Below are 26,609 nucleotides of genomic sequence, written 5' to 3' on the forward strand. Positions count from 1 at the left end.
CATTTTTACAGATTGATTGACAAGTCATAGTAAACAATTTATGTTGTCTGTCTGATAAAAATAAATTGGTACTTTAAATTTGTGTTCATTATTTACTAACAAATAATACAGACTATATTGTATTACACTGTTTCTGGTATAGTATTGTAAACAATACATCCACAATATTTTCCACTGTATTATACAGTCTTTATTGTATTACACTGTATATTATACTTTAATGATGTGATTTAAAAATTAACAACACTTAATAATTGAAAATAAATAATAATAATAATAATAATATAAGCATTACAATAAATATGTAATATTTATATTACAGAAAGGTTTAGTATGTTGTATAGAAATATAAAATCATCATACCCATACTATAAAATCTGCTGAAAGTCTCAGATTTATTCCGGCTGGTGATGATTTAAAAAATATGTTTTATGAGTATTTTGATTCTGGAATGGGTATAACTGAATCACAAAAATATCATGAACAATTATTGGAGTTAAAAGAGGATTTCACGTTGGAACATTTTGCTAATGGAGGCATTAATCCATGTTATCGTACGGTTCGTTATTGGTATGATGTTTGGAGAAGTTTGAATTTAGGTCCACGTAGTGGTGTTGGATTAATTGAGGTATATATCCAATTATAGCAATAAAGAATAGTATACTTACATAATATTAGATACAGATAATACAAATAAGTAAGGTTAGCATACATATTAATGTAGTTTTATTATTTTAATTTTAATATAGAAACTAAAAGAAAAACAAGAAATATACAGTAAAAATGGCATTACTGTTTTATTCAAAGAAAATCCATTTGCTGTAATTGTTATAACACCCATTATGAGAAGAGCTCATCAAATGAAAGAGGCAAAAGAAATAATATTTGTAGACAGCACAAGTGCATGTGATCCTTTGAATCATTCAATAACATTTGTTATGTGCCCAAGTTCTGCAGGGGCAGTGCCTTTAGCCATCATTTAAACAAAAGGTCAAACGTATGAGTGTTATTGTCAAGGATTTAAATTAATAAATGAAGCTGTTCTAGAAAGTTTTTGTGGACAGGGATATCCCAATTTATTTCTGACTGATCAAAGCTCAGCTGAAATTAATGCCATCAAAAATATTTGGCCAAAAAGTAACACGTTACTTTGTACGTTCCATGTCTTGCAAGCAGTTTGGCGATGGTTGTGGGATTCAGCTCATAAAATTCCTATTGAAAAACGTAAACCATTAATGAAATTATTTCAAAACATTTTATACGCCGATAATATGATTGATGCAGAAAATGCTTACAAAAAAGGTTGTAAAAATGAAGAGTTTCCTCAATGGACAAAATATTTGTGTAATTATTGGACATATAAAAAAAAATGGTGTATATGTTTTAGGGACAGTTATTCTAGAGGTCATGTAACTAACAATTACTGTGAAGTAGCAGTTAGACTTTATAAAGATCATGTTTTAGGTAGAGTAAAAGCGTACAATGTGTTAGCTTTAATAGATTTAACTAGTACAGCTTTAGAAGATTATTATAAAAGAAGACTAAGAGAATTTGCATACAGTAGAAATTCCTCAATCAGATTAATGTTACAAAAAATGATGAAGAAAGTTACATATTTAAAAGAAGATATGATTGTACAAGAAAATGACTATGAATTTTTAGTGCCAAGTGAACAAGAACAAACATTATTATATTATGTTAATATTAAATGTGGTCTTTGTTCATGTTCTAGTGCCTTGGCTGGAAAGTTTTGTAAACATCAGTATGCTATTTTTCAATTTTTTAATATTAAATCTGATAATTTTTCTTCTATAACTGCTACAGACCGTTTTAATATAGCTAAAGTTGCCTTTGGAGAACAAGTCTTGGTTAAGTCATTTTATGATCCATTTTTAAAAGTAGAAGCTGTAATAGAACAAAGAAATGAGACAGAAATTAATAATACAAATATTAATAACGATAAAAATGTACAAAAATTAAATTTAATAGAACCCATACCAAGTTCCAGCTCAGAATCAAATGATAGCAGCAAATTTGAAAATGTATTAAACTTATTAAACCTGTGTAATACTTCATATGGGTCATCGTCTACGGGAATAAAAAAATTAGAACAAAGGCTTATAAAAATTAAAAGCAAAGGGCAATGAGAAAATTTTTTACATACAGCAGGGAATTGTGTACCATTGAGAAATAGAGATGAAACTAAAAGATTAAACTTTAGATTAAACTAAAATATTAAATTATTAATATTTGTTACCTACTTCTACAAAACTAAAAACATGTCATAAAACGTTAGCCCCCCCAGAAGAATGTTCCTAGTTGCGCCTATGGTTACCTTCAAAAGGGATTACACTGTATAACAGTATTTTTTTACACAAACAAACTATTATTAATAATTCCCAATAATTGAAAATAAATAAAAGTATAACAATTTTATTTGTTTAAATAAATGCACATAAAAATAGTTCAATTTTTTTCTTTATTATTGTAGTCATATTATCTTCATCTGTGATCTCATAAAAATTCCATGCTCTACTAAAATAAAATAGAAAAAAATATGAGTATAAATATTTTTGAAAATACAATTTTTTTCACGCTTTTTAAACACTGTCCTTGCATGATTGACTTCTTGTGTTGTATCTAAAGGTAAGCTATTTAAATAAAAAAAAAATATATATAAGAATATTTCACTTTTTAGAACTTTTTAGAATTTTTGGAACCAATTTGAATTTACAGTTGGAACACATGAATAATTGAAAAAAATCAAATAGAATAAAATTAAAGGATTAAAACCGCATAAGAGGAGTTAAGTTGATTATGTATGGAATTGTTAAAAATATAATTTTTACCTTTATCAATTTTCTACGTTTCTTAGTTTGTTCAACAGAGGGGCTATATTTTAGCCGAAAATATTAAATCCGACAGTATTTTAGCCGACAGATATTACGGCCGACAGTATTTTAGCCGACAAATATTACAACCGACAGTATTTTAGCCGACAAATATTACAACCGACAGTATTTTAGCCGACAAATATTACGGCCGACAGTATTTTAGCCGACAAATATTACAACCGACAGTATTTTAGCCGACAAATATTACAGCCGACAGTATTTTAACCGACAAATATTACGGCCGACAGTATTTTAGCCGACAAATATTACAACCGACAGTATTTTAGCCGACAAATATTACAGCCGACAGTATTTTAACCGACAAATATTACGGCCGACAGTATTTTAGCCGACAAATATTACGGCCGAAAAATATTTGCACCGAACCGTATTTTAGCCGACAATTATTTACGCCGAACCGTATTTTAGCCGACAAATATTTACGCAGAACCATATTATAGCCGACAAATATTCGTGATAAGATATTATAGTTGAAAATATAAAATGATAAAGACCTGGGTTGAAAGACGGCGGCATAAAATTGTTGCCAACATTCAATTTCTTAAAATTATATTTTTGTATGTGAGGTTTCATCATTGTTCCACTGAATGATAATTATTATATTATTTGATAATAATTATATTTTATTTAAACTATATACCACGATTTAAGATATACTATATATACTGTATATCTTAAATCGTGCTATATACCCATAGATAATAAAGATATCTTTATTATCTATGTATATACCACGGTTGTCGGGTTGTGGCTGGAACAGAATTACAGATTTTGATAACAGAGAGACATAAATTTCTCGAATATTTAAAAATTAAATAACAGCGTTTTCAACATACAAATACAAAAATCTTAATATAAAATATCTAAAACCCTAACTACTGCTTATAAATTATAGCAAAATTTTAGCAATACTAACTTAAAAATAAAAAGTTATAAAAATAAATAAATTAATATAATAATTGCTTAAGTTGTATACTACCGACGTACCTACCTAATACCTATTGGTTGTAACATCTTATAATACGTGTTTTGGGTATGACATTTAATTTTAAACTTTTAATTGAATTCTGATTGTATCAAATTTGTGATATTTGTGTTTTTAGACGGCTTATTATGCATAGATTACTATTACCACTACACTACCATCACACTCATTTGCAGGCCGTACTTAAAAATATTTTTAATATCACAAAAATATTGAGTTATAATGACACAGCCCACAAGTGTAGAACAAATTGGAAATGTATCCCTCCTACAGATTTTTTACTGCTACTAAAATAAACATTATTATTTATATGTAATATTATACCTACTCAGCCACCCAATATTTTATAATTGGCAAGAAGACATACATTTGCACCACTAAACACATTATCGTTCTTGAATTACTGTTAGAAGCAATCATAATAAAATAAACCACTGAGTTTATAGTTTAAGTTAATTTTATTAAAAATATTATCGATTTCTTGTGTTAAATTAACAAAATTATTTTAATACTTCCTATATTAATTAAACAAACAAATCTGAGTTATTTCAGTACACACTATGCTATGTTAATAACTATCAGGCACAGCATTAGAACTTTTTTGCAGGGGGTTCTGAGTGGTTCAGATACATTTTGTACATGAACAAAAACAGACTGGTTTTTTCATAAGATACAGTGATTACTAAAAATGGTCTATGGTCGAAATACGTACGACCATTTTTTCGCCCGTAATCGGAGTAGCAAAAAGTTGAAAAATACATTAAGTGATTATTTGTATAGCCAGACGTTTTCTTATAGTATACGTCTGTATAACATTTTAAGTAATAAATATTTTGAACTTTTTTTTCGCATTTATTTTAGTAGGCGTGTAGCTCATTATTTATTATTATAAATCGATAGGTATATAAGAATAATAAATTAAAACCTATAAAATAATAGGTCAATTCACTCTAATATATATATTTGAGCAAACAACACAACATTGGATATACATTTTGAAGTACTAGTACCTTCAATATGGGTTGTATCGTCTTGTAATCTTTGAGGCTCAATGCAGTGGCCCCTCTAGATCAAATTTATGTTCTCAAAAAAACCGTGTATCGTATTTAAGTTTGAGAAATTAGCAAAATAATATTTCCCGCCAATTTTTATTTTGAATAATTCAAATTTTGAACACGTAATTTACCTAATTAATAATTGAGATAAAAAAACTATTACTGGCTGGATCCTCGAAGGTTTCATGACGATAGGACTTTCATTGAAGGATTTATGTTTTTAGATAGGTTTTTCAATTTCGTATTATATCGAAAACCTAAATCATTCAATATAAGTTCTATCGTTATGAAACCTTCAAGGATCGAAGCAGAAGCGTACCTAGATCATTTGCCAGCCAGTAATAGTTTTTTTATCTCAAATATTAAGTAGGTAAATTAAGTATTTAATATTTAAATTATTCAAAAAAAAAATTGGCGGGAAATTTTGTTTTTCTAATTTCTCAAACTTAAATACGATACACGGTTTTTTTGAGAACATAAATTTGATCTAGAGGTGTCACTGCATTGAGCCTCAAAGATTACAAGACGATACAATCAATATTGAAGTTTTTAGGTTTGCTCGATAAATTACGATTTTGAAAAACCAAATCCTTCAAAAAAAGTACTATATTCTTGAAACCTTTGAGAATCGAAGGAGAAGCGTCCCTAGACCAGTTCACAGTTTTCAAAAGTTTATCAACTCAATTATTAAAGGGGTAAATGTTGTGCCAAATTGAAGGAACTAGTACTTCGAAATATACATCCAATTTTGTGTTGTTGGCTCAAATATATAATTTATATTATATTAGAGTGAATTGGCCTATTATTTTATAGGTTTTAATATTTTATTCTTATAAACCTATCGATTTACGTTATAATAATAATATCATATGATTGATAATGCATACTGATTTGTTTTTCATAATTTTTACACTATTTGACTAGTGTACAACAGTAAATGGATAACTAACTAAATACATTTTATCCAATACTACTTAGTTCATACCATATTCTTGATGTTCAACATTGTAGTCATAATCGTGTTCAACAATACCTAAAAACCAACATGCATGTAAGTCCTAAAAATTAATTATATTATTTTTTAATTGAATGATTCAATTATGTTACCATTAATCATCGGTGCATCCATTTATGTTGTAGAAGAAAGGTGTAAAAACATCAATACACACTTATGTAAACAGACAACAGTGCAGTACTATGTAGCTAAATGCTATTGAATTACAAAAAAATCTCAAAAGCTATTAAGACTTAATGATAATTAATATGCAAGTAATGATATTAATACAACTTTTATCATCTTATAATTTTTATCTATTGTTTTTCATCTTTCTTTCCCTCTTCCAAGTCATAAAAATAAAATATAAATTAGTTACCTGTTTTTTTTTTATATTATTGGTATTGTGTCTTGTTTGTCGTTAACCTAAGGACGAAACAAACTTTAAGCACCGAGGTGAAGCATGATAATCTTCTATTAAAATAATTTTTTTCAAAAAATTTTGAAGTAATAGCACAATAAACTCACATAATGTAAGTACATTATAAACTTGAATTCAAGTGGCATGTAAATCAGTGGCATGTAACATAGGGTCCCCAAGTGTTGCTCGGGCAACACCCTAAATATGGTTGGGAGGGTATTGAAATATTTATGAAAAAATAGGTAACTATATAGGTTGGTATAACAGTATTATGAGGTGTAGGTCACCTAAAATTTTGCCTATACATTAGGAGTAGCACATAATATGTAATAACTGAAAATATTTATAAATTAATGTAGTAATTACTAATACAATTTAGTTTTGAAATCCTAGTATTGGTTCAAATTACAACTTAATATTATGATAATATACAGTAGTATTCACTACTATTTAGGATCTCAGTCCTACTGTTGTACAATTTGTAATGAAGGCAATTTCTCCTTGTATTATATTTAAATTGTATATAATATCCAAAAAATATATAATAATGTACATATTGATATACTTATATTGACCTAGTAGTAATACAGTAAAACCTCCTTTTACTGGGCCCTCCAAAAGACGGAATTCTCCTTATTATAACGGAAAATTCTAATAGTCCTAAATAATTTATATCCCGTATATTTTAGTCCCCCTAAAAAGGAAACTCCTCTACAACGGAAATATCAGTTGGTACCGAGCGATTCCGTTATAAAGAGATTTTACTGTATTATAATATGTTATATTACTTGATATGTAAATTTTAAACCTAATGGGTAATGGATAAAAATAAAAAAAAAAATTAACGCATCGGGGGAAGACGTTATTATTATTCTTTTTAACACCCAAGTTAATGTCGGTAGTCGGTACATATATATTATTAACATATCGTCGGTCATCTAGACTGTCTAATATATGCACGGGAACACGGGTACATGAAGGAGAAGAACAATGAATAGAATTGAACGGTTCAATTTTTTTTAATTGATAAACTTTTTCACCGAGAGAGCGTATCGAACCCTGGTCCATCAAGCCAGTAGCTGAATGTCTTCCCACTGCGACACGGATGATGTTGTTACAATACAAACTTCTATTTTTCAAATGGGAATTGTCTTTTTCTACTTTTTATTATTCAGCAGATATTTTTTTTTGAGAACTTTGATGCATCTAAATCAAAATTCGAACTAGTAGTTTTTAAGCGATATAACTTTGTGCGTACTATGTAAAATACTTATATAAAAATTATATAAGTAGATTTGGGAGCTTAGATGATTTGCAAATGTTAGTAAAAAATTCAAAATCAATTTCAAAAGCGGCAGGAAAAAGAAACAAAAAAAATTACGAAAAACGGTAATTTTTACGCAAATTTGGTTTTTGACAAAATCGATTTTGGTTTTTCTTGTAACTCTAAAAATTACCGTACATGGCACTACATGCAATTTTAACTGAATATGGACATTTTGTATACACCATAAAATGTTCAAAATATTTATTGAAGAGTTGGAATATACCAATTATATTTTTTAGTCCATAATTGACAAATGTACAACATAGCAAAAACTGTTTTGCGTGGGTAAGAACCGAAAAAGAGAACTTTGGCTGTGTAATATCGATTTTATTTATTCGTTATCGGAACTTCAATAAAAGTTATTAAAGTTTGAAAAATAAAGGATTTTGAAACAATAAGAACTTTTTTCGTTTAAGTGATATCGAAAAAATAAAAACGATATTGTACAGCTAAAGTTCTCCTTTTCACGTGGTGAAAATTTCGTTTCTTAGTTATGTAACTTTCTCGGTTTTTTCCCCGTGCCAAAACGTTTTTGAGTAAGACAGAGACAACACAATATGCGGGTATGACGTCTAGACGTCTAGACTAATTTCGAAGTAATTAAATAATTATAATGTACAAGATGTTATGATTTTATAAAAATACAAATCACAAAAACGCGTTTTCCTCAAAATCGTTCGACTAGCGGCGTTTTTGCTTATGACGGCAGTGTTATACAACAGCATACACAGTTAGTATAGTGTATTCAACCTAAATATTGATTCATTGTAATTTGTTTCTACATTTTTGTACTTGTCATTTGATCATTTAAATACAATTCCATTTTACTTGATCATTTTTATATTTTTATTTTTATTTAAATAAAAATTATAAAAATTATTTTACCTTGCTTTGCTTGCTTGTTTGTTTTATTTTTTGAAATGGATCACGAAGGATTTCACTATAAAATAAATAAAACTCGTGGAGGTAAACGGTAAGTCAAAATCAAATTTTCATTATTTTTTGTTTTATTAAAAAATTACAGTTATACATAACAAATGGTTAGTTAAAATGTTGTCTCTAACATAATTATTACAGTTACTATATCTGTGCTACACCTAATGTGTACTGCAAAGGCACAGCTATACAAATGGAAAATGGCACTATTATAGCTAAAAAAGCTCACACTCATGAAGCTCATGGTCCAATGTTTAATGAGCAAGAAGTTATTAAACGTTTTAGGAGCACTTTGGTTGAAAGATCAAAGACAGAGACTACGCCTCTAAAAGTTATATATGATGAAGAAATAGTTAGGTATGGGTAATTTATAATGTATTTTAAAATTGTTAAATGCAAACAATATTTTTATGAAACATAAATTTGATAGGAATCCGGATGCGGCTTTAGTGTATAGTTGGCCTACAGCGGAGTCTTCCATGCGGCAGTCGCGAAGAAGTGTTTGTCCAGCAGTACCATCCACATTACGCGAGTTAGGGGAATACTTGGATATGAATACTGATAGGTAAGATTATATATTAATAAAATTAAAAATTATTGATTGTTGTAATTTAAATATCTCATTTACAGGTATCAATGCAACAACTATAATTTTTACCAGGAATGGATAGTGGACAATGATGGAAAGTATAGCGTGATGTTTGCGTGCCAAGAAATCATTAGTGCTGTAGTGCATCAGGGGGCCACGGAACTACACGCTGATGCAACGTTCAAAGTAGTGCCGTCAATGCCTCATTGTAGACAACTGTTTATGTTGCATTTGATTCTGCAAAATCACGTAAAAAATAATTATTAATTACCATTCATTTAAATTTATAAATTACAAATATTAAACTACCTACATGCATTTGTCTAGTCTGTTCCTGTATGCTTTGTATTGATGGAAGTAAAGACTGAGGCTGCATATAGGAAAGTTTTGGAAAGATTTTCTCGTAAATTTCCCGAAGTCAGACCATTGACAATCATGATTGACTTCGAAACTGCACTCCGCAACGTCTTCTCTGATGTATACCCTGAAGCGACAGTATCTTCGTGTTGGTTTCATTTTGTACAGGTTTGACATTTTTCTTGTTTCATTTATTTTATTTTAACATTCCCCATTAATTATAATTTAAGTAATTTATTATTAAAAATAAATTATTTAGAGTTTGCAGAAAAATATAAAGAAGATGGGCTACTCAAACCACGTACAACAGCACAGAGAAGCTAAAATGTGCTTGAGAATGTGTGCAGTATTAGCACTATTGCCTGCTCATCAGATCGAGCAGGGTTTTCAAGACATAAAAATGCATGCCCAAAATAATGGTGTTTTGTTACCGAGATTTTTTACATATTTTACTAGGTAAATTGAGTATAATAATACACATGAGTTATATGTTTCATTATCATTGGAAAATAAAATGTTCTCAATACAACCTAATAGTTTCAATTTTATAGTTTTTGGCTAACTCGCAAAGGCCCAGAGTGTTTTTCGGTTTACAACCAACCACGCCGAACGAACAATAACGTGGAAAGTTTCCATTCGAATCTTAAACAGACTTTTCAAGTGTCACACCCAAATTTGTGGAGAATGTTGGGTAAGTTTTTTTTGATTTATTTTTCATATAAAAAATGTTCATATATTGTTAGTTTATCGTGGGGATACAAAATATAAATAGTATAAATCTCTTCAATTTTTATTAGAATCTGAAAATAAATAAAAATTGGCTTTCATTAATAATAGTCAAGTCTTAGAATTATATATATTTCTAGTAACCCAGAAATAGCTATATACTAATAATATGTATTATGTATCCATGACCCGTGTACCTAGGTTATAAGACATTTTACTTTATTTAATAATTTAGTAATTATATTTTGTGCATACTATTTGGCAGGGTTGTTGAGCATATAAATCTAACACCTTATGAATAGTAATTGTTAGTTTAAGGCCAATGACTAAAATCGTAAATGTATGTAGATGTAGATTAATTAATATTACTAAATTAAAATGAATGTCCTTTGGAAATAAATAACTGAAATCAAATTTTGTGTACGCCTAGATCACTTGAAAAATATATCCATTAAGCAGCATATTGTAATTAATCAATTGGCAGCAGGAATGGCTACAACACGAAACACAAAATTCAAATTTATTTTAAATAGCTTGCGTATAAAGCATACAACAGCTCTACTTGCTACAGGAGCAATAACAATAAAAGAATTTTTGCTGCAGTGCTCACACTGTGTGGATGGATATCTCACCAGGGAACTAAATTGGCATAATGCTACCGATGGTATGAATAAAAAAAAAAATATTTCAAAATTTAAACAACCTTTGATAAATTTTTTTCAATAGCCAATCACACAAAATTTAAATTAAAAGAATTAATTATAAATAAAATACATTCATCACTCCTTTTAAAATTTAAAACTAACCTAGTTATCATATTATTAAGTATTAGTTATTTTTACTTGAATTAATTTTCATGTGTTTGCAAAAAGCTGACCAAGTAATACCTGTAGTAATTATTGTGAATATTTATTGAGTAAATTACTTCCTTAGGCATATATTATATTATTTATACTTTGTAAATAACATGTCTACACCCCCAAACCCCAAATTATTTACATAGTAAATATAAATAAATTACTATTAATAGTTTAAAATATAGCAATATCTACCGAAACTATTGATGATTTTGTTTTAGTAGATTCTGAAGATGACACACCAGATGATCAAATTCCCCTTCCTGCAATACAAAACGTTGAAGCTGCCAGATTGGATAATCCAGTTATTAATAATGGAGAAGGTGAGAACAATTTCTAATTTCAATTATATTTTCATTTCTTAGCAATTTACAAACCTAAAATATGAATGTTTCAAATAAGTTTATGTTTATGACAAGAACATGGTTACTACTTACTATTAAAACAATTATTATATTAAAATAATAGATTCTGAAGATGAGGTCCAAGATGGGCAAATTAATGCACCTCCCCAGGAAGTACCAAATGTAGATGGAAATCCAGGTCTTATAAATATAGATGGTATATAGTTTGCATTAAATAATATTATAATAAATTATTTTTACTTTAATTCATGTAACAATCAACTAACGTATTATTTAACGTTTTTTCTTTCTATACTTTCATAATTAAATCCAGAACAAAATGATACTTCTTATAATGAGGCTGATTTCTTCGTACCTGAAGACTTAGCTCTAGATTTTTGGCAAGTAAATTATGCAAGTGACGAAGAAGATGAAGTTCCGTATGCCCCCGTCCCTCAAAATATAGAAGAATATTTACCCCAGGGAAATGTAGAGGACATCTGTGTGATCTGCCATGAAAGTCGTAGAACACATGCCCTGATACCATCTGGCCATAAGGTGTTGTGTGTCGATTGTGTGTCGAGGTTGGACTCCGATCGGTGTCCAATATGCAATACCAATTTCAATATTGCTATAAGAATATGGGAATAGTTAAATTTAAAAAATAGAATAGAACAAAATTGAATTGGCTACCTAGTTATTTAATTTTTTGTAACTTTTTTAACCCTGCATACTCAATGGCTCCTTGAAGAATAACTGAAGTCAGAAGTAGGTACTATCGTACTATGGTCATTGATTACGCTATTTATTAAGTATTGGTATATCTTCACTTAAGTGCCAACTGTACAATTTTCCACAAAAAAGGTTGTGCACGAAGAATATTAAAAAATATTGAATATAACAAAATTCTAAATGGCAAGTTTAAAGGTTTACTTTTTTGGCAACTGAGAAATATTTTAAATCATTTGTATTAGATAAGTATAATAAAGTAATAAACAATGACATTGACAATATTAAATTATAAAAAGAATCAAATGTAAAATATAACATAGTATTTAATGATTATTGGCACCAAGCATAGACATTTTAATTAATAATTTATTATGTTAGGTTAATATGTCTATGGCACCAAGTAATTTTTCTCATATAATAAAATGTGTAATTATACATTTTAGGGATATTTTTTTTTCGATTATACAGTCACTGATACTGTTTAAATATTTTAGTGATAGGGACACTAATAAGACCATAGATAATATTATCTATGAATAAAGGTCCCCACACACTGCAGCGGTGGCGGTGGCGGTAAATTGATGCAGGACACATTTCACCGCGGCGGTAAAACTAAGACAATAGAATTTAACGCCACCGCCGCAGTGTGTGGGGACCTTAAGACGACAATAATTGTTTGAAAGTTTTGTTTATTGAGGTACGATGTATTCGTATTTAAATTGGGCCACTACAATATCAATCTTGATATTATAATATTTATTTGATTATTTGCAGTTCGATTTCGTTGTATTCCAATTACTATCAAAAACGAATTCTTAAGGTGCATATAACTGTGTTTTACCCTATATATTATATTATTAATAATTTTGGATATATATATACATATATTTAACATTTATAAATTATGTATGTGTATTGTGTCACATAAAAATGCTTCTTAAAAGTTATGAGAATGAAGGTGAAGTAGACCCAGGATACAATTTACTAGCATAAGTAATAACACCATTAGGAGCCACTACAATAAGTCCTTTCAATGTATTTTAATGTTTATATGAACTATACTTCCGTCAATTTTTGGTCCAGTAGTGGTTTAGGAATATTGAATGAAATTTCAGTACACTCTAATGATATTCTACAATTTTTAAAATTATTTAAACCTTCTGGCAAGCAATAATTTTGGTTGAAGTTAACATACAAAATGTCATGAATAACACTAATTAATGTTAAAATAGTACTACCAACAATGGATTCACTAGTTTTAAATCTGGCTAAGCTAAATTCAATCTTAATTGTATTAAAATCAGGAGAATTTGGTCTTTAAGACAGAATTTTTCAACTTTCCAGCTATAAAAATAACTAAAATAAATTTTTGAACATAAATCAATAATTGTATCAAACATAGATTTAAGTACTAATAGTAGAATTCAAACAATATGTTATTAGATTCAAGAGAATGGTAACCAAAAGGATGATTTCTTAGGAAGGATTCTTCTTTTTTTAAATCTTCAATTTTTTTTTGAATTAAATACATTTCTGCTTGATGAGTTACACTGGTTTTGGATGTTTTAATATTTGTTTCTGTTTCAATAATATTTCATTTTCCTGTGAAAATTATGTATTTTTTACTTTTTTACGCCTTAAAACAGAAGTAGAATTTTAGTTTTTAATACCAATATAATTGTAAATTAACAACACAAATATGCAAGTATCATATAATTATGTTTACTTATTCATTCATTTACTAATCGAGCTGAAAAGCTTTATTCTAACCCAATTCTACACTACACATTTATTTGTGATGAAACAATTATAATATATTATTGAAAGTTCCTCCCCTAATTCAAATACCATAAGTATAAATAGATTGTACCAAGGATAAATAAATAATTCTTTTTTGTTCATTATTAAATATATATTTAACTTTTTTAAATATGAAGAAGAATTTTCACAAAGTAGTATTTAAAAAATGTATATGGCTATCCCATTTGAGTCTATAGCAAAGAATTAAACCAAGGTATTTTAATTTCCTCACATTTTCTAGTTTAACACACTCTGGCAAACATGTTTTATTAGATATTGAAACACATTTTGTTGAATGGACTATTAAACCATTGAGAACCATTGATTACCATTGATCACCGTTGACACGCAGATGACAAAAGCAAACGTCCATGTAACACGTACAAAAAGATGGCTCAAAAAGAAAAACACAACAAATAAATATTCATTAGTAGGTATGGTTAATAATTATAAAAATTGTGTACACCAGCATAAATTGGAGGACAAATAGTGAATACTATGAATTGCAATAGTATAATATATTAGAAAAATAGTAAGATATTATTAATATTTAATACTTAACTGAATGATTTGTGTATAATGAGTATGGTCCAAAATACTATAAATTATTTGTATCGACGAAAAAAAGGGTTTAGCTTCATATTTTTGGTCGGTGTATATGTATAAACTTGTAAAGAACACGTTTTAAAAGTTAGTGCTTACAGAAAAAAAACACAAACACCAAAAAAATCAATCTTTTTCTAACATTGTTTTCTACCTATAATAGTTCATTGTATTTCTTATGAAATATTGAATTATTGAAATGGCCGTGATAACAGTTTGATTAGAAATTTGAACTTGAACTGCTTGAACCGTCAGTCTTATCAAGAGACGATGTGTGACGTACTGACGTCATACTATTTGTTAACAATAATTAATTTTGTTGATAAAATATAACCATCAAAATTGAACCATGGTTCAGGTATGCGGTTGCTCAAAAGTGATAACATAGAGCAATTGTCGGCCAAAATACGGTCGGCGGTAATATTTGTCGGATAAAATACTGTCGGCTAAAATACGGTCGGCAGTAATATTTGTCGGCTGCAATACGGTTCGGCCAAAATATTTGTCTGATAAAATACTGTCGGCTAAAATACGGTCGGCAGTAATATTTGTCGGATGAAATACTGTCGGCTGAAATATTTGTCGGCTAAAATACGGTTCTGCTAATATTCTTGTTCAATCAATTATTTTTCGGCTGAAATATTTTTCGGCCAAAATACAGGTCGGCTGAAATATTTTCGGCTATTTTACGCGCTCCCTGTTCAACATCATTACTGGTTTCAATTGATTTAGTAGCCATGTTACTTAGATCAGCGCTCACAGCTGAAGTTACTGGAGCATTATCATAAATAGTTAGATCTGAGTTGATAGGAGTTTGTTTGAACAATTGCAGGGTTCCATCAATGCCGCCTGAACTTTTACATACTGCGTTTTTTAATCCTTTCTATAAATATATCCAAGCACAAATAAATATTTTATAAAATAAAGAAAGAAAGAAAGAATAATTGTAGGGTGGAGTAGAGCTGGCGGTATGTGAAATTCACTCACCGGTAGTCGGTATGTGTTTACATACCGGTTTCTGTCGGTATACCGGTATGGTAAATACCGAAAATGTTTTCGGTAAATACCGTCTCTTCGATAAATACCGTCTCTTTGGTAAATACCATCTCTTCGATAAATACTGTTCCTTCGGTATATACCGTCTCTTTAGTTTATACCGTCTCTTCGGTAAATACCGTATACATTCGGTAAATACTACATGTATTTTAGATCATATAAATACCGTATATTATCGCCGTTGTCATGATAATGATAACAAATTGTATTATCAATATTATTATATTTTAGGTTAAGACACAAATGTATGACAATAGTATGACTAGCACACTTATTACGCAGTAGTGTCCTAATATAATATAATAATATAATATTGTAATGTATGTAATTTCAATATATTCATAATAAAGTGTTCTTTAATATAATAAACAGTCACATTTATTATAACATGGCGCAGTCGAGGTATGATACAAGTGTTAAATTAAAGATAAATTCAGATTACAAAATACTGAAACTAGCAGCGATGGCATTGGAATTTAATAGACCCAATGGTCTGTGCCTCGAAGGTAACTTGTCTGAAAATTTCAAAATCTTTAAACAAGCAATCGAAATATATTTTAAAGCGACATAAACGAATAAGAAAGACTCAGATTTACAAGTGGCTCGCTTATTAAATTTGATGAGTCATGATGGCTTAAAATTATACAATACAATCAAGAAGGTTGGAGAAAAATCAGTAGAAACAATATTAAAATCACTGGAAGAATACTGCATTCCTAAAACCAATGATATTATAGAACATTTTAATTTCTTTAACCGAAAACAACATGATGGTGAACAGTTTGATGTATGGTACACGGATCTGAAAAAATTAATCAAAGGATGTAATTTTGGAGAAGCTGAGAACAAAATATTAAGAACGCAGATAGTGTTGGGAATATTTGATAAAGAAACCCAAACCAGATTGCTAAGAGATGATGTTGCGTTGAACAAAGTAGTATCATATTGCCAATCAGTGGAACGTGCAGAGTCAAACAGAAGGATGTTGACCACGGGAAATGAATCAGACAAGGCCGTGCATGAAGTAGTAAACAAATATAGGACCAAAGAGCAGAATCAGAATAAATCGTGGAAAAAGGATGAGTCAAATCAAAATCAGTATAATAGCAGTCAACCAAATCAGTCAAAGGATCGTCAAATGAGTAAGAAAGGTAATAGTTTTAATAATATGATTAATTGTAATAGATGTGGGTCAAATCATGTATATAAAAACTGTCCAGCATATGGGAAATGTTGTAAAAATTGTAATGGGTATCATCATTTTGCTAAAATGTGTAAAGAGAAAAAACAGTATGATAACAAGTATGAAATGAAAAAAGCGCAAGAAATAAAGATTGAAAATAGAGCAGAGCATGAGCAGAGCATTTACAGTAGAATCAGTTCATAAGTTGTGGTCTATAAAAAATGAATGGTGTAAAACATTTGAAATAAATGGTAAGAAAATTAATTTCAAGTTAGACAGTGGAGCTGAGATAAACACATTGTCAGAGGAAGATTGTAATTATTTAGGTATACAGAAGTTAATAAAAAATACAAAAGTAACATTAGAAGTGTATGGTGGATTTAAGATGAAACCAGTAGGAGAAATAAAAACTATATTGACATTAGATGATTTCAGTATAGAAACAGAGTTCATAGTGATAGATAAGGTTTACAAGAGTAGGTCGATAATAGGACTACAAGAGTTAAAATTAATAAAAAATGTAGATTTGATAGCAACAAAACATAACAATGAGTTGAACAAAAATAAATTTGTGGAAATGAACTTAGATGTGTTTGAAGGTGTAGGTTGTTTCCCTGATGTATGTAGTCTTAAATTGAAAGAAGGAATAATACCAAAAGCTAGTATAGCTAGAAGAGTACCTATTAAAATTAAAGATAAATTAAAATTAAAATTAGAAGAACTTGTAAAAAAAAATATAATAAAACCAATGGATGAACCAAGTGAGTGGGTAAATAATTTGGTAGTAGTACAAAAACCAGATTCATCGCTTAGAATTTGTCTAGATCCAAAAGAATTAAATAACTGCCTAGTAAGAGAACAATATCCAGTACCAATGTTAGAAGAAATTACTCCAAATTTAATAAACAAAAAATATTATAGTGTGCTTGACTTAAGAGATGGATATTATCATATCAAATTAGATGAAAAATCGAGTAAGTACTGCACATTTAGCACACCGTTTGGTAATTTTAGGTTCTTAAGGTTAGCATTTGGATTGAGTGTAGCACCAGAACTGTTTATGAAACAAAATAAAAAATACTTTGGAGATATAGAGGGTGTAATTATCTATTTTGATGACATATTAATTGCCGAAGATTCAATAGAACAGCATGAACAAATAATGAATAAGGTAATAGATAGAGCGAGAAAATATAACATTAAGTTTAACATATCTAAGTTACAGTATAAGCAAATTGAAGTTAAATTTTTAGGATTAAAGTTTAATGAGAAAGGCATGAGTCCTGATAACAGTCACATTTATTATAACAGCCGTGTTCCGTGTAGTCTCAAACTTCGTAAATACGTTGAGGCGCCTTTACACTTCATCGTGTCGTGTTGTTTTGTGCAGACTATAGGTATATTAAATTCATGGGACATTATTTAGGATAGGTATCAAAATATTAGTAACACGTTACCTATAAGTTGAATATATCTAAATTCAAACGACAAGGTCAAGTGTGCCTAAAGGCTAAAAGCTCCTTTACCGAACACGGTGGTAGTAGAAACTGGAAAGTACACATTTTTAATGTGAATCAAAACAAAAAAAATTAATTATAAAAATAACTCTGACACACAAGGTTTACACGAATATGAGAGTAAGACAAAATGCATATACAAATATTTAAAAGATATTCAACTGAAATAAAAATTACTTGTTTGATAATAAACTTTATTAATTAGGTACAAGAATTATAAGATATTATAATATCACAGTTATTATAACTAATAATGAATAATATTATGCATAGTAATGAGTGATAAGTTAAATTATTAATTATGATATAAATTATACACTAAAATATAAAATCATAGCCATACATGTTAAAATAATTATATTACTTATAATAGGTAATGTATAGTCTTGTCTGTGTAGTGAACCTGTTCAGACGTATTTTACATTTCAGTAATTATTGCTCTCTTATCTCTATGTTTTAAAGTTATTATTATCTCCTATATGATATTTCCGTTAATAAACATTGATTAATCACGTTAATTTATTCTGTTACAAAATTATTATAATCTTAATTACCCAATAATGGATGCTAAATTGGATGATATTTTAAGCTCAATAAACGAATTGAAGACAACACAAAATAAATTGGTTAATGCAGCTAATAAGCAAGGTAAAACACTAAAATCATTTACCAAAAAATTAGATGACCTTAACTCAAAATTTGTTAATCTTGAAACCAAACTCTCAGATTTAGAAGCCGGAAACACGCAATTGAAAAGTCGTTTTGACTTACTCGAACAAGATTATGTTTCGTTTAAACAAAAAACAAGTTCACCAGCTTATCAAATAGAAATATTAAACGAACTATATGACCTATAATCTAGAGCAAATAATATAATTGTTTTTAATTTACCGGAACTTAATTCTGAAAATTCTGAAAACTTATCAGATATGTCACTATTAAAAAATTTATTTAGTGATTCTGGCTTAAATCTTCAAATAATAAAAGCACATCGCCTTGGAAAACCTATATCAAATCGACCTCGTCCTCTTAAAGTTACACTTCCAAATGCCAGTGACAATTTTTCGGTCTTACGCTCTCAATCTAAACTCCACGGATCACAAAAATGGCCAGACATACATTTCTCTTCCGACCGTTCAGCTAAACAACGTGAATTCATGTCAAATCTACGTGAAGAGCTAAGAAAAAGAAAAGAAAATGGTGAAAAATATATAAAAGGTATTCCAACTATTATTTATTCAAAAAACTAATAAAACCCACTCCATTTACGTTAGATATTTATTACCAAAATGTTCGGGGTTTAAATACTAAAATAAACTACTTAAATGCTCAAATCCCTTACTCTAATTTTGATATATTCGCGTTTACTGAAACTTGGCTTTCAAAAAATATTAGTTCCTCTGAATTGGGTTTTAAAAATTATAATGTATACAGATGTGACCGTAATACTAATACTAGTAGCCTCTCTAGAGGAGGTGGTGTTCTTATTTCCGTCAAGAATACATTATATTCAGAGTTGTTAAATACATCTTCTTGTCCACTAGAAATTTTAATTGTTTTAATAAAATTAGATAAGAGAATATGTATTGTTAGTTCTGTGTATTTCCCTATCAGCTCATCAGTAGATTTGTACACTTCATATTTTGATATCATGTATAATATGTTAAATAGTTACCCAAATGCTGAATTTTTATTATTAGGTGATATTAATTTACCCTCGGCAGCCTTTTCGAATGCAAAATCTCTTTTCTTTAACAATTTATCCTTTCTTAATTTTAAGCAAATTAATAGTGTTTTAAATAAAAATAATGTTTTACTCGATTTTGTCATAACAAACTCAGACACCTGTCATGTTTCCTTAAATACTTTACCTATTGTTAATGTCGATTTACATCACCCCCCTCTCATTATTAACCATTCATTCCCTTACCTTCATATAAATAATCTAGAACATCGTGAAATACTATATAATTGGAACAAAGCTAATTACAGACAAATTATTCTCAAGCTGAGCGCTATGAATTGGCAAAATATTTTTCAGCTTCACGATATGCATTATAATATAAATTTATTTTACTCTAACATTTTTTCAATTATAAATTATTATGTTCCAACTTTTTCAATATCTAATAATTCAAATTTTCCCTCATGGTTTAGTCACGAATTAAAATGTATCATTAAAGAAAAGAAATTATACCATTTAGCCTTTAAGCATTCTAATAATTTTCCCGATTACCTTCAATTTTCTAATTTAAAAGGCAAAGCTAAAATAATTAGACAAAGAGACTATAATACTTATATGAATAAAGTTCAAAATTCAATAAATAATAACCCCAAATATTTTTGGAAATTCTTCAAAGACAAAAATCTCAAAACTCGATTCCAAACAACATGAATTATAATAAAATTAATGCCAACAATGGTCAAGATATCGTTAATCTTTTTGGAAAATTTTTCTCTAACGTATACAAAGAACCTCTATTAAATTTACCAGATATCCATATTAATGAATCACCTTTCTGTATTAACAGCTTTGATATATCACTTGAAGAAGTTTTTTTTGAATTAGATAATCTAAAATTAAATTTGTCAACAGGCCCCGATAATCTGTCAGCTACCTTTTTACACGAATGTCGTTTTGTCCTTGCACCTCATATTCATTTTCTTTTTAACCAGTCTTTAAATTCTGGTATATTTCCTACAATCTGGAAAACTGTGTTTATTTCCCCTATTTTCAAGAAAGGTGATCGCTCTACCATAGATAATTACCGCCCAATTTCAAAAATGTCTATACTTCCAAAAATATTCTCAAAAATAATAAATAATAAAATATCTCTTATATTAAATACATTTTTACATGATACTCAACATGGTTTTCGTAAAGGGCATTCCACCATAACTAATTTAGCCATATTCAAACACAATATAATCGATTCATTCTTAGCTAAATCCCAAATGGATACAGTCTTCACTGATTTCAATAAAGCGTTTGATAGTGTGGATCATTTTATACTTATACATAAACTAAAAAAAATATCGGATTCTGTGATCCATTACTATCCTGGCTTACATCCTTTCTAATTAATAGAATCCAACTAGTTAAATTAAACCAATTTATTTCAGAACCCATCCAAGTTCTCTCAGGTGTTCCTCAAGGCGACCATCTTTCACCTACATTGTTTCTATTATTTATAAATGATATAAATATGATTATAAAACACTCAAATATTTTATTATTTGCAGATGACGCGAAGATCTTTAAAAAAATAGATTCTATTCATGATTGTATTAATTTACAAGATGATTTAAATAATTTATATGATTGGTGTAATTTAAATGGTTTGAACCTCAATATCAGTAAATGCAAAATATTATCATTTAATATTAAAAAATCTCATGTTTATTTTGATTATAAATTTAATAATGTCTCTATTGAACCTGTGGATTCATTTACCGACTTGGGAACCACTTTCGATTCTAAGTTATGTTTTAATCAACACATTGATAAAATAACCAATAAAGCATTTCAAAATCTCGGTTTCATTACTCGAACTTGTAAAAATTTTAATAATGTAAATGCCCTAAAAAATATTTATTTTGCTTTTGTCAGATCACATGTAGAATATGCATCCCTTATTTGGTCATCAGACAACATAGGAGTTAATCATAATCTCGAAGCTATTCAAAATCGTTTTCTTCGCTCTCTAGCATTTAAGTTTAAAATCGAACGTCCACCACATTCAAATTATAACGGAGTATTATCCTACTTCAATATAGAATCGTTAAATACAAGAAGAAGTAACCTCCATTATTCATTTTTATTAAAACTATTAAACAACTCAATATATTGCCCTTATTTACTGCAACGATTAAATTTTCGAATAAATACTAAATCCACCAGAAATCTAGAAAGCTTTTAAATTAATAATGTTTCTAAAACATACTCTAAATCATCTCCTTCAAATATACTGATGACTGTAGGTAACACTACGAATATTAATTTTAGTTAAAATTATTATAGCTGTAAAATTATATACCACATAATATGTAATTGTTATATTAATTGAATGTAAACTTTATACTATTTGTACCAACATTTTATTGTATTCATGTCACTACACAAAACAAATTTTTTTTTTTATATATATATTATTCTGTAAATGGAGTTTTTTTTTCCGTCAATAAAGATAATAATAATAATAATAATAATATACTAAAATACATATTTAAAAATGTGTTCCTTTAACAATAAAATAACAAAGGTATACTTGTATATACTTGTTTATAAGTATACACTGTTTTATATCATAATCATAAAAATTGTCATTTTGATGATTTTAACAAATTCAAAGTAATATAATAAATACTAATAGTAGTAATATTTGTTTTACATAAATGTGTTACTTTACACAACAAAGTTAATATAATTAAATTAAAGTTTACCAAAAAACTAAAAATAAAAATCATACTAGTTAATTACCAACTATCATATGAGAATTGTTTGATAAAAATATTAGTTGTTCAGCATGTTCCGCTGACAACGATGTACGTTTATCAGTAATTACGTTACCTCCATAACTGAACAATCTTTCACAAGATACGCTAGTGCCTTGTATACATAAATATTTTCTTGATAATTAAGATAAATTCGGAAACTCTGATTTATATATTTTCCACCAAGCAAGAGGGTCTGAATCTAGGTCTGCTTTGGGAATTTGAATATATTTTTCGATTTCCGCCTCTAAAATATTTTGGTCATTTAATGTTGATTCAGAAGGTACATTTTTGCTTAAAAATAAAGCTATGCCTATAAATTGTGCAAAATGTTTCATTATAGTTATGTGTCAAATAAAATGTTTTTTAAATATTATAAACTTACCAGAATAACGTTTTTTTTCCGATGAAAGCGATTTATTTTTATTTATTTCTCCTGATTGATCTCCAGATTTTTTCAACTCTTCTATTAGTAATTGTTTTATATTACTTAAATCACAATCATTCAAACAATACGCTTTATATCTGGGATCTATAAACGATGCTAATTGTATCAATTGTTTTGTTTTAAAGTTTTCAAAGTAGCGTTTAGATAATTTTTCAAACATAGTATCTGTTATTAAGAGTGTTACGTGATTGAGTTCTTGCGATAGTTCTATATTTAAAGTTTCATCTGTATCACCATCTTCTTCGGTATCATAATTTATTTGAGAAAAAAAAGTAAAAGATTCTTCTAGCAATATAATTTTATCAAAATTAATGTCTTCAGTGTTGTCAAATAGTTGAACACTATCCGTTTCTAAATTAGCACTTTGTATGGAATCATGTATTATATTTTCCGTTTTATTTAAATTTAATTTTAGTTGCTCATATACTGGCCATAATCCTGAAATGGTAACCTTAGTTTCTGATTCTAAAGCTTCACCCAACTGTTTTAAAGGATCCATTATATGTAATATACGTTCAATTAACTTCAACTGGTTAAAAGTGGGTAAAATTTGTTGGTGTTTAGTGCATATTAAAATTTTTTAACGCTTCATTATGTGTATTTAAAAAGTTTAAACATGGAAGTAGTGACCACCAACGAGTGTCAGACGAAGACGATGGTTCAGAGGAGGAAGATCTAAATTTGTCTGTTCATTTAATAATGCACGTTTCCTTTTGGAACTGCAGTGGAAAACAGATCTTACTTTTACTGCATTTTCAGTACAATATTTAACAGGTTGTAAGGAAAATGCATTTGTAACACCAGTATTTAAAACATGGTTAAATTACATTAGTTCAACAGCTTTTTAAATATTTGATCCACAATCTGTGGTGATACCCGCGATCTTAGATTCGTCAATATCCCAGTCATGTAATATTTGCTTGATACTATTTTTAATATTAAAACTATTGTGGTCGATATTCAAAGAAGTGCATGCCAAACAAAAACTTTCGAATTCCCATTCGTCCTTTATAATATGGGCTGTTAATCCTATAAATGGATGACCATTTCCTGATGTCCAACAATCAGTTGTGAGGGCAAGATACGATACACCTTTTAATTTTTCCTTAATGCAATTTTTTACGTCTTCGTATAATTGAGGAATTTTATGGTCAGAATAATATTTTCGGCTAGGAGGTTCAAAACTAGGACAGAGGACGGAAAGTAAATGTTTAAATCCTTTTTTTTCTACCGAATTATACGGTTGCATGTCTGCACACATCCAAACGGCAATGGCATGCTTATATTTTTCAATTGTTTTTTTATCAAGTGGGTGATATACTTTTAGTTTACTTTGTTTCAAAATGCCTAAATAAAAAAAATAAATGTTTTATATTATGTAACTGTGCAATAATTTCTTAAGATTTTAAAATTCAAATGAACGACAATTATTTAACATAAGATTATAACGATAAAAATAGAAAATAATTTAAATTGTTTTTAAAAGATATTAAATATACACTTTTCTCCCAAAATTGACCGAATATGCAAAATATGCATTTTAAATTAAACATTTTTAAACTCATCCTTGTACCTATATCTCGGATTTCTAGTTTGGTCTGCTATGAATCGAGAGTAGAATTTAGAACGATATGCACAACTTTCTAGCCCTACTTATTACATATACTTAGATAAAAATAATTTTAGCTAGCTACGAATTTACAACTGAATGTATAGATAATCTATATATAGGTATCATTATACCTTTAGAGATTGATGCCTGACTGCCCTGACTATCCGACGCCAAATTGCTTTGAAGATTAATTAAAACAGGATCATCAATATTGTACTCTTGCAGTTCTTCAGATGTAGTAATTGTACTATTTCTTTAAAAATGATTCAAATAATACATTTAAGATAATATTAGTTTTATTAAAGATTGATATATAAAGTATTTATGTATGTAAGTTCAGTGCTTACCCATCAATTTTCAAATATTCTGAATACAAATTTGGATGTTTGTAACGCAGATGTGATTTTAAATTTCTTGTGTTACCGCCTTTGCTGTTTTTTTTTTTCGCTGCATTTTTTACAAAGCCCTTGATTTGGGTGTTTTTTAAAATATAACCAAATTTTTGATTTTGTTTTCATAATTATTTTTTATCTAAATTTAAGGAAAAATAAATTAAATACCTAATTGTCCTCATTTCTATCACAGTAAAATTAATATAATAATGGTATTTAATAATTACTAATAATTAGTAATAGAAGAGAAATTTTATTTTTTCTCAATGATTTTTATTTTTTTAATGCTTGACAATTTATTAGCAAAGAGCGATAAAATATAGAAAATGTTGTAAAATGTGGAACGGTACCTATATAAAATACACAATTTTAATACTGTCGTATAACAAAAAATATCGATTTGCCCCAATTTTTTTTTTGATGTCATCATTTTTAAATCATTGAAATAGATGATTTTCAAAAAAAAAGGTGGCCCAGTAAAGTTTAAAAGTTACTATCATTATTAAATTTTTAATTTCTTAACGGTTAAAAATATACATTTGAAATATATATAACAAATTGAATAGATATATTTTAAAAATGAATACATTTTCTGCAAATAACTAACAAAATAAATGATGTACGACAAATTGATAATAATCATTATATAATTAACTAGTTTTAAATTAAATACCATGATTAAATATTGAATAAAATAAAAATGCATATTTAAATATTATTAGGTATAAATTATGTATTTGAATTCTTACTTACCTATGATTTAAAAGTGAACAGTAAAGTAACAATTTTGTATTTTGTATTTATGATGCGCGTCAGTGTATAACACTGTAACGAACCCAATAATGCGCATAATATATTATTGTGCTCGTTTCGCTTTCGGCTACATTTGGCAACATAAAAACTAGATAAACAATAGCACTTAGAAATTCGACTAGATAAATCAAAGTCATATATCTGATTAGAAAACCTATGGGAAGATACCGAGAGGGCAATGCGAATCTTGTTATCTCATTACAATAGGTACTACAATCTCATCTTAAGCATAAACGTATGAATATAACAACTAAATATTGTTATGGAATATACATATGTATATGTATATATATATGTATGTAATGCATAGTATCTAAATAGTAACGGATGGCGTATAACATATATTGCAAACACGATAACAGAACACGATTCTCGGAATAACCAGGCGTGGGAATGTATCAATGATTAATTGAACAACGTCCTGTGAAATCCACAGATAAGTCGATAAACTAG

General features: G+C 28.4%; 1 protein-coding gene and 1 pseudogene across 1 annotated transcript; both read left to right on the plus strand.

Annotated features, from left to right (window-relative positions):
• Positions 1 to 40: 40 nt before the first annotated feature.
• Positions 41 to 4,652, plus strand: LOC132932729 (uncharacterized; annotated as a pseudogene).
• A 3,965-nt stretch (positions 4,653 to 8,617) lies between these two features.
• LOC132932730 (uncharacterized) lies at positions 8,618 to 12,157 on the plus strand. The gene is made up of 10 exons (XM_060999093.1): positions 8,618 to 8,670; positions 8,775 to 8,990; positions 9,064 to 9,198; positions 9,264 to 9,471; positions 9,550 to 9,747; positions 9,839 to 10,035; positions 10,131 to 10,270; positions 11,387 to 11,485; positions 11,631 to 11,723; positions 11,841 to 12,157. The coding sequence occupies exons 1-10, from the start codon at positions 8,618 to 8,620 to the stop codon at positions 12,155 to 12,157; spliced, it is 1,656 nt and encodes a 551-aa protein (XP_060855076.1).
• Positions 12,158 to 26,609: the final 14,452 nt, after the last annotated feature.

The sequence above is a fragment of the Metopolophium dirhodum genome, chromosome 1, assembly GCF_019925205.1.
Source record: "Metopolophium dirhodum isolate CAU chromosome 1, ASM1992520v1, whole genome shotgun sequence".
Lineage (NCBI taxonomy): Eukaryota > Metazoa > Arthropoda > Insecta > Hemiptera > Aphididae > Metopolophium > Metopolophium dirhodum.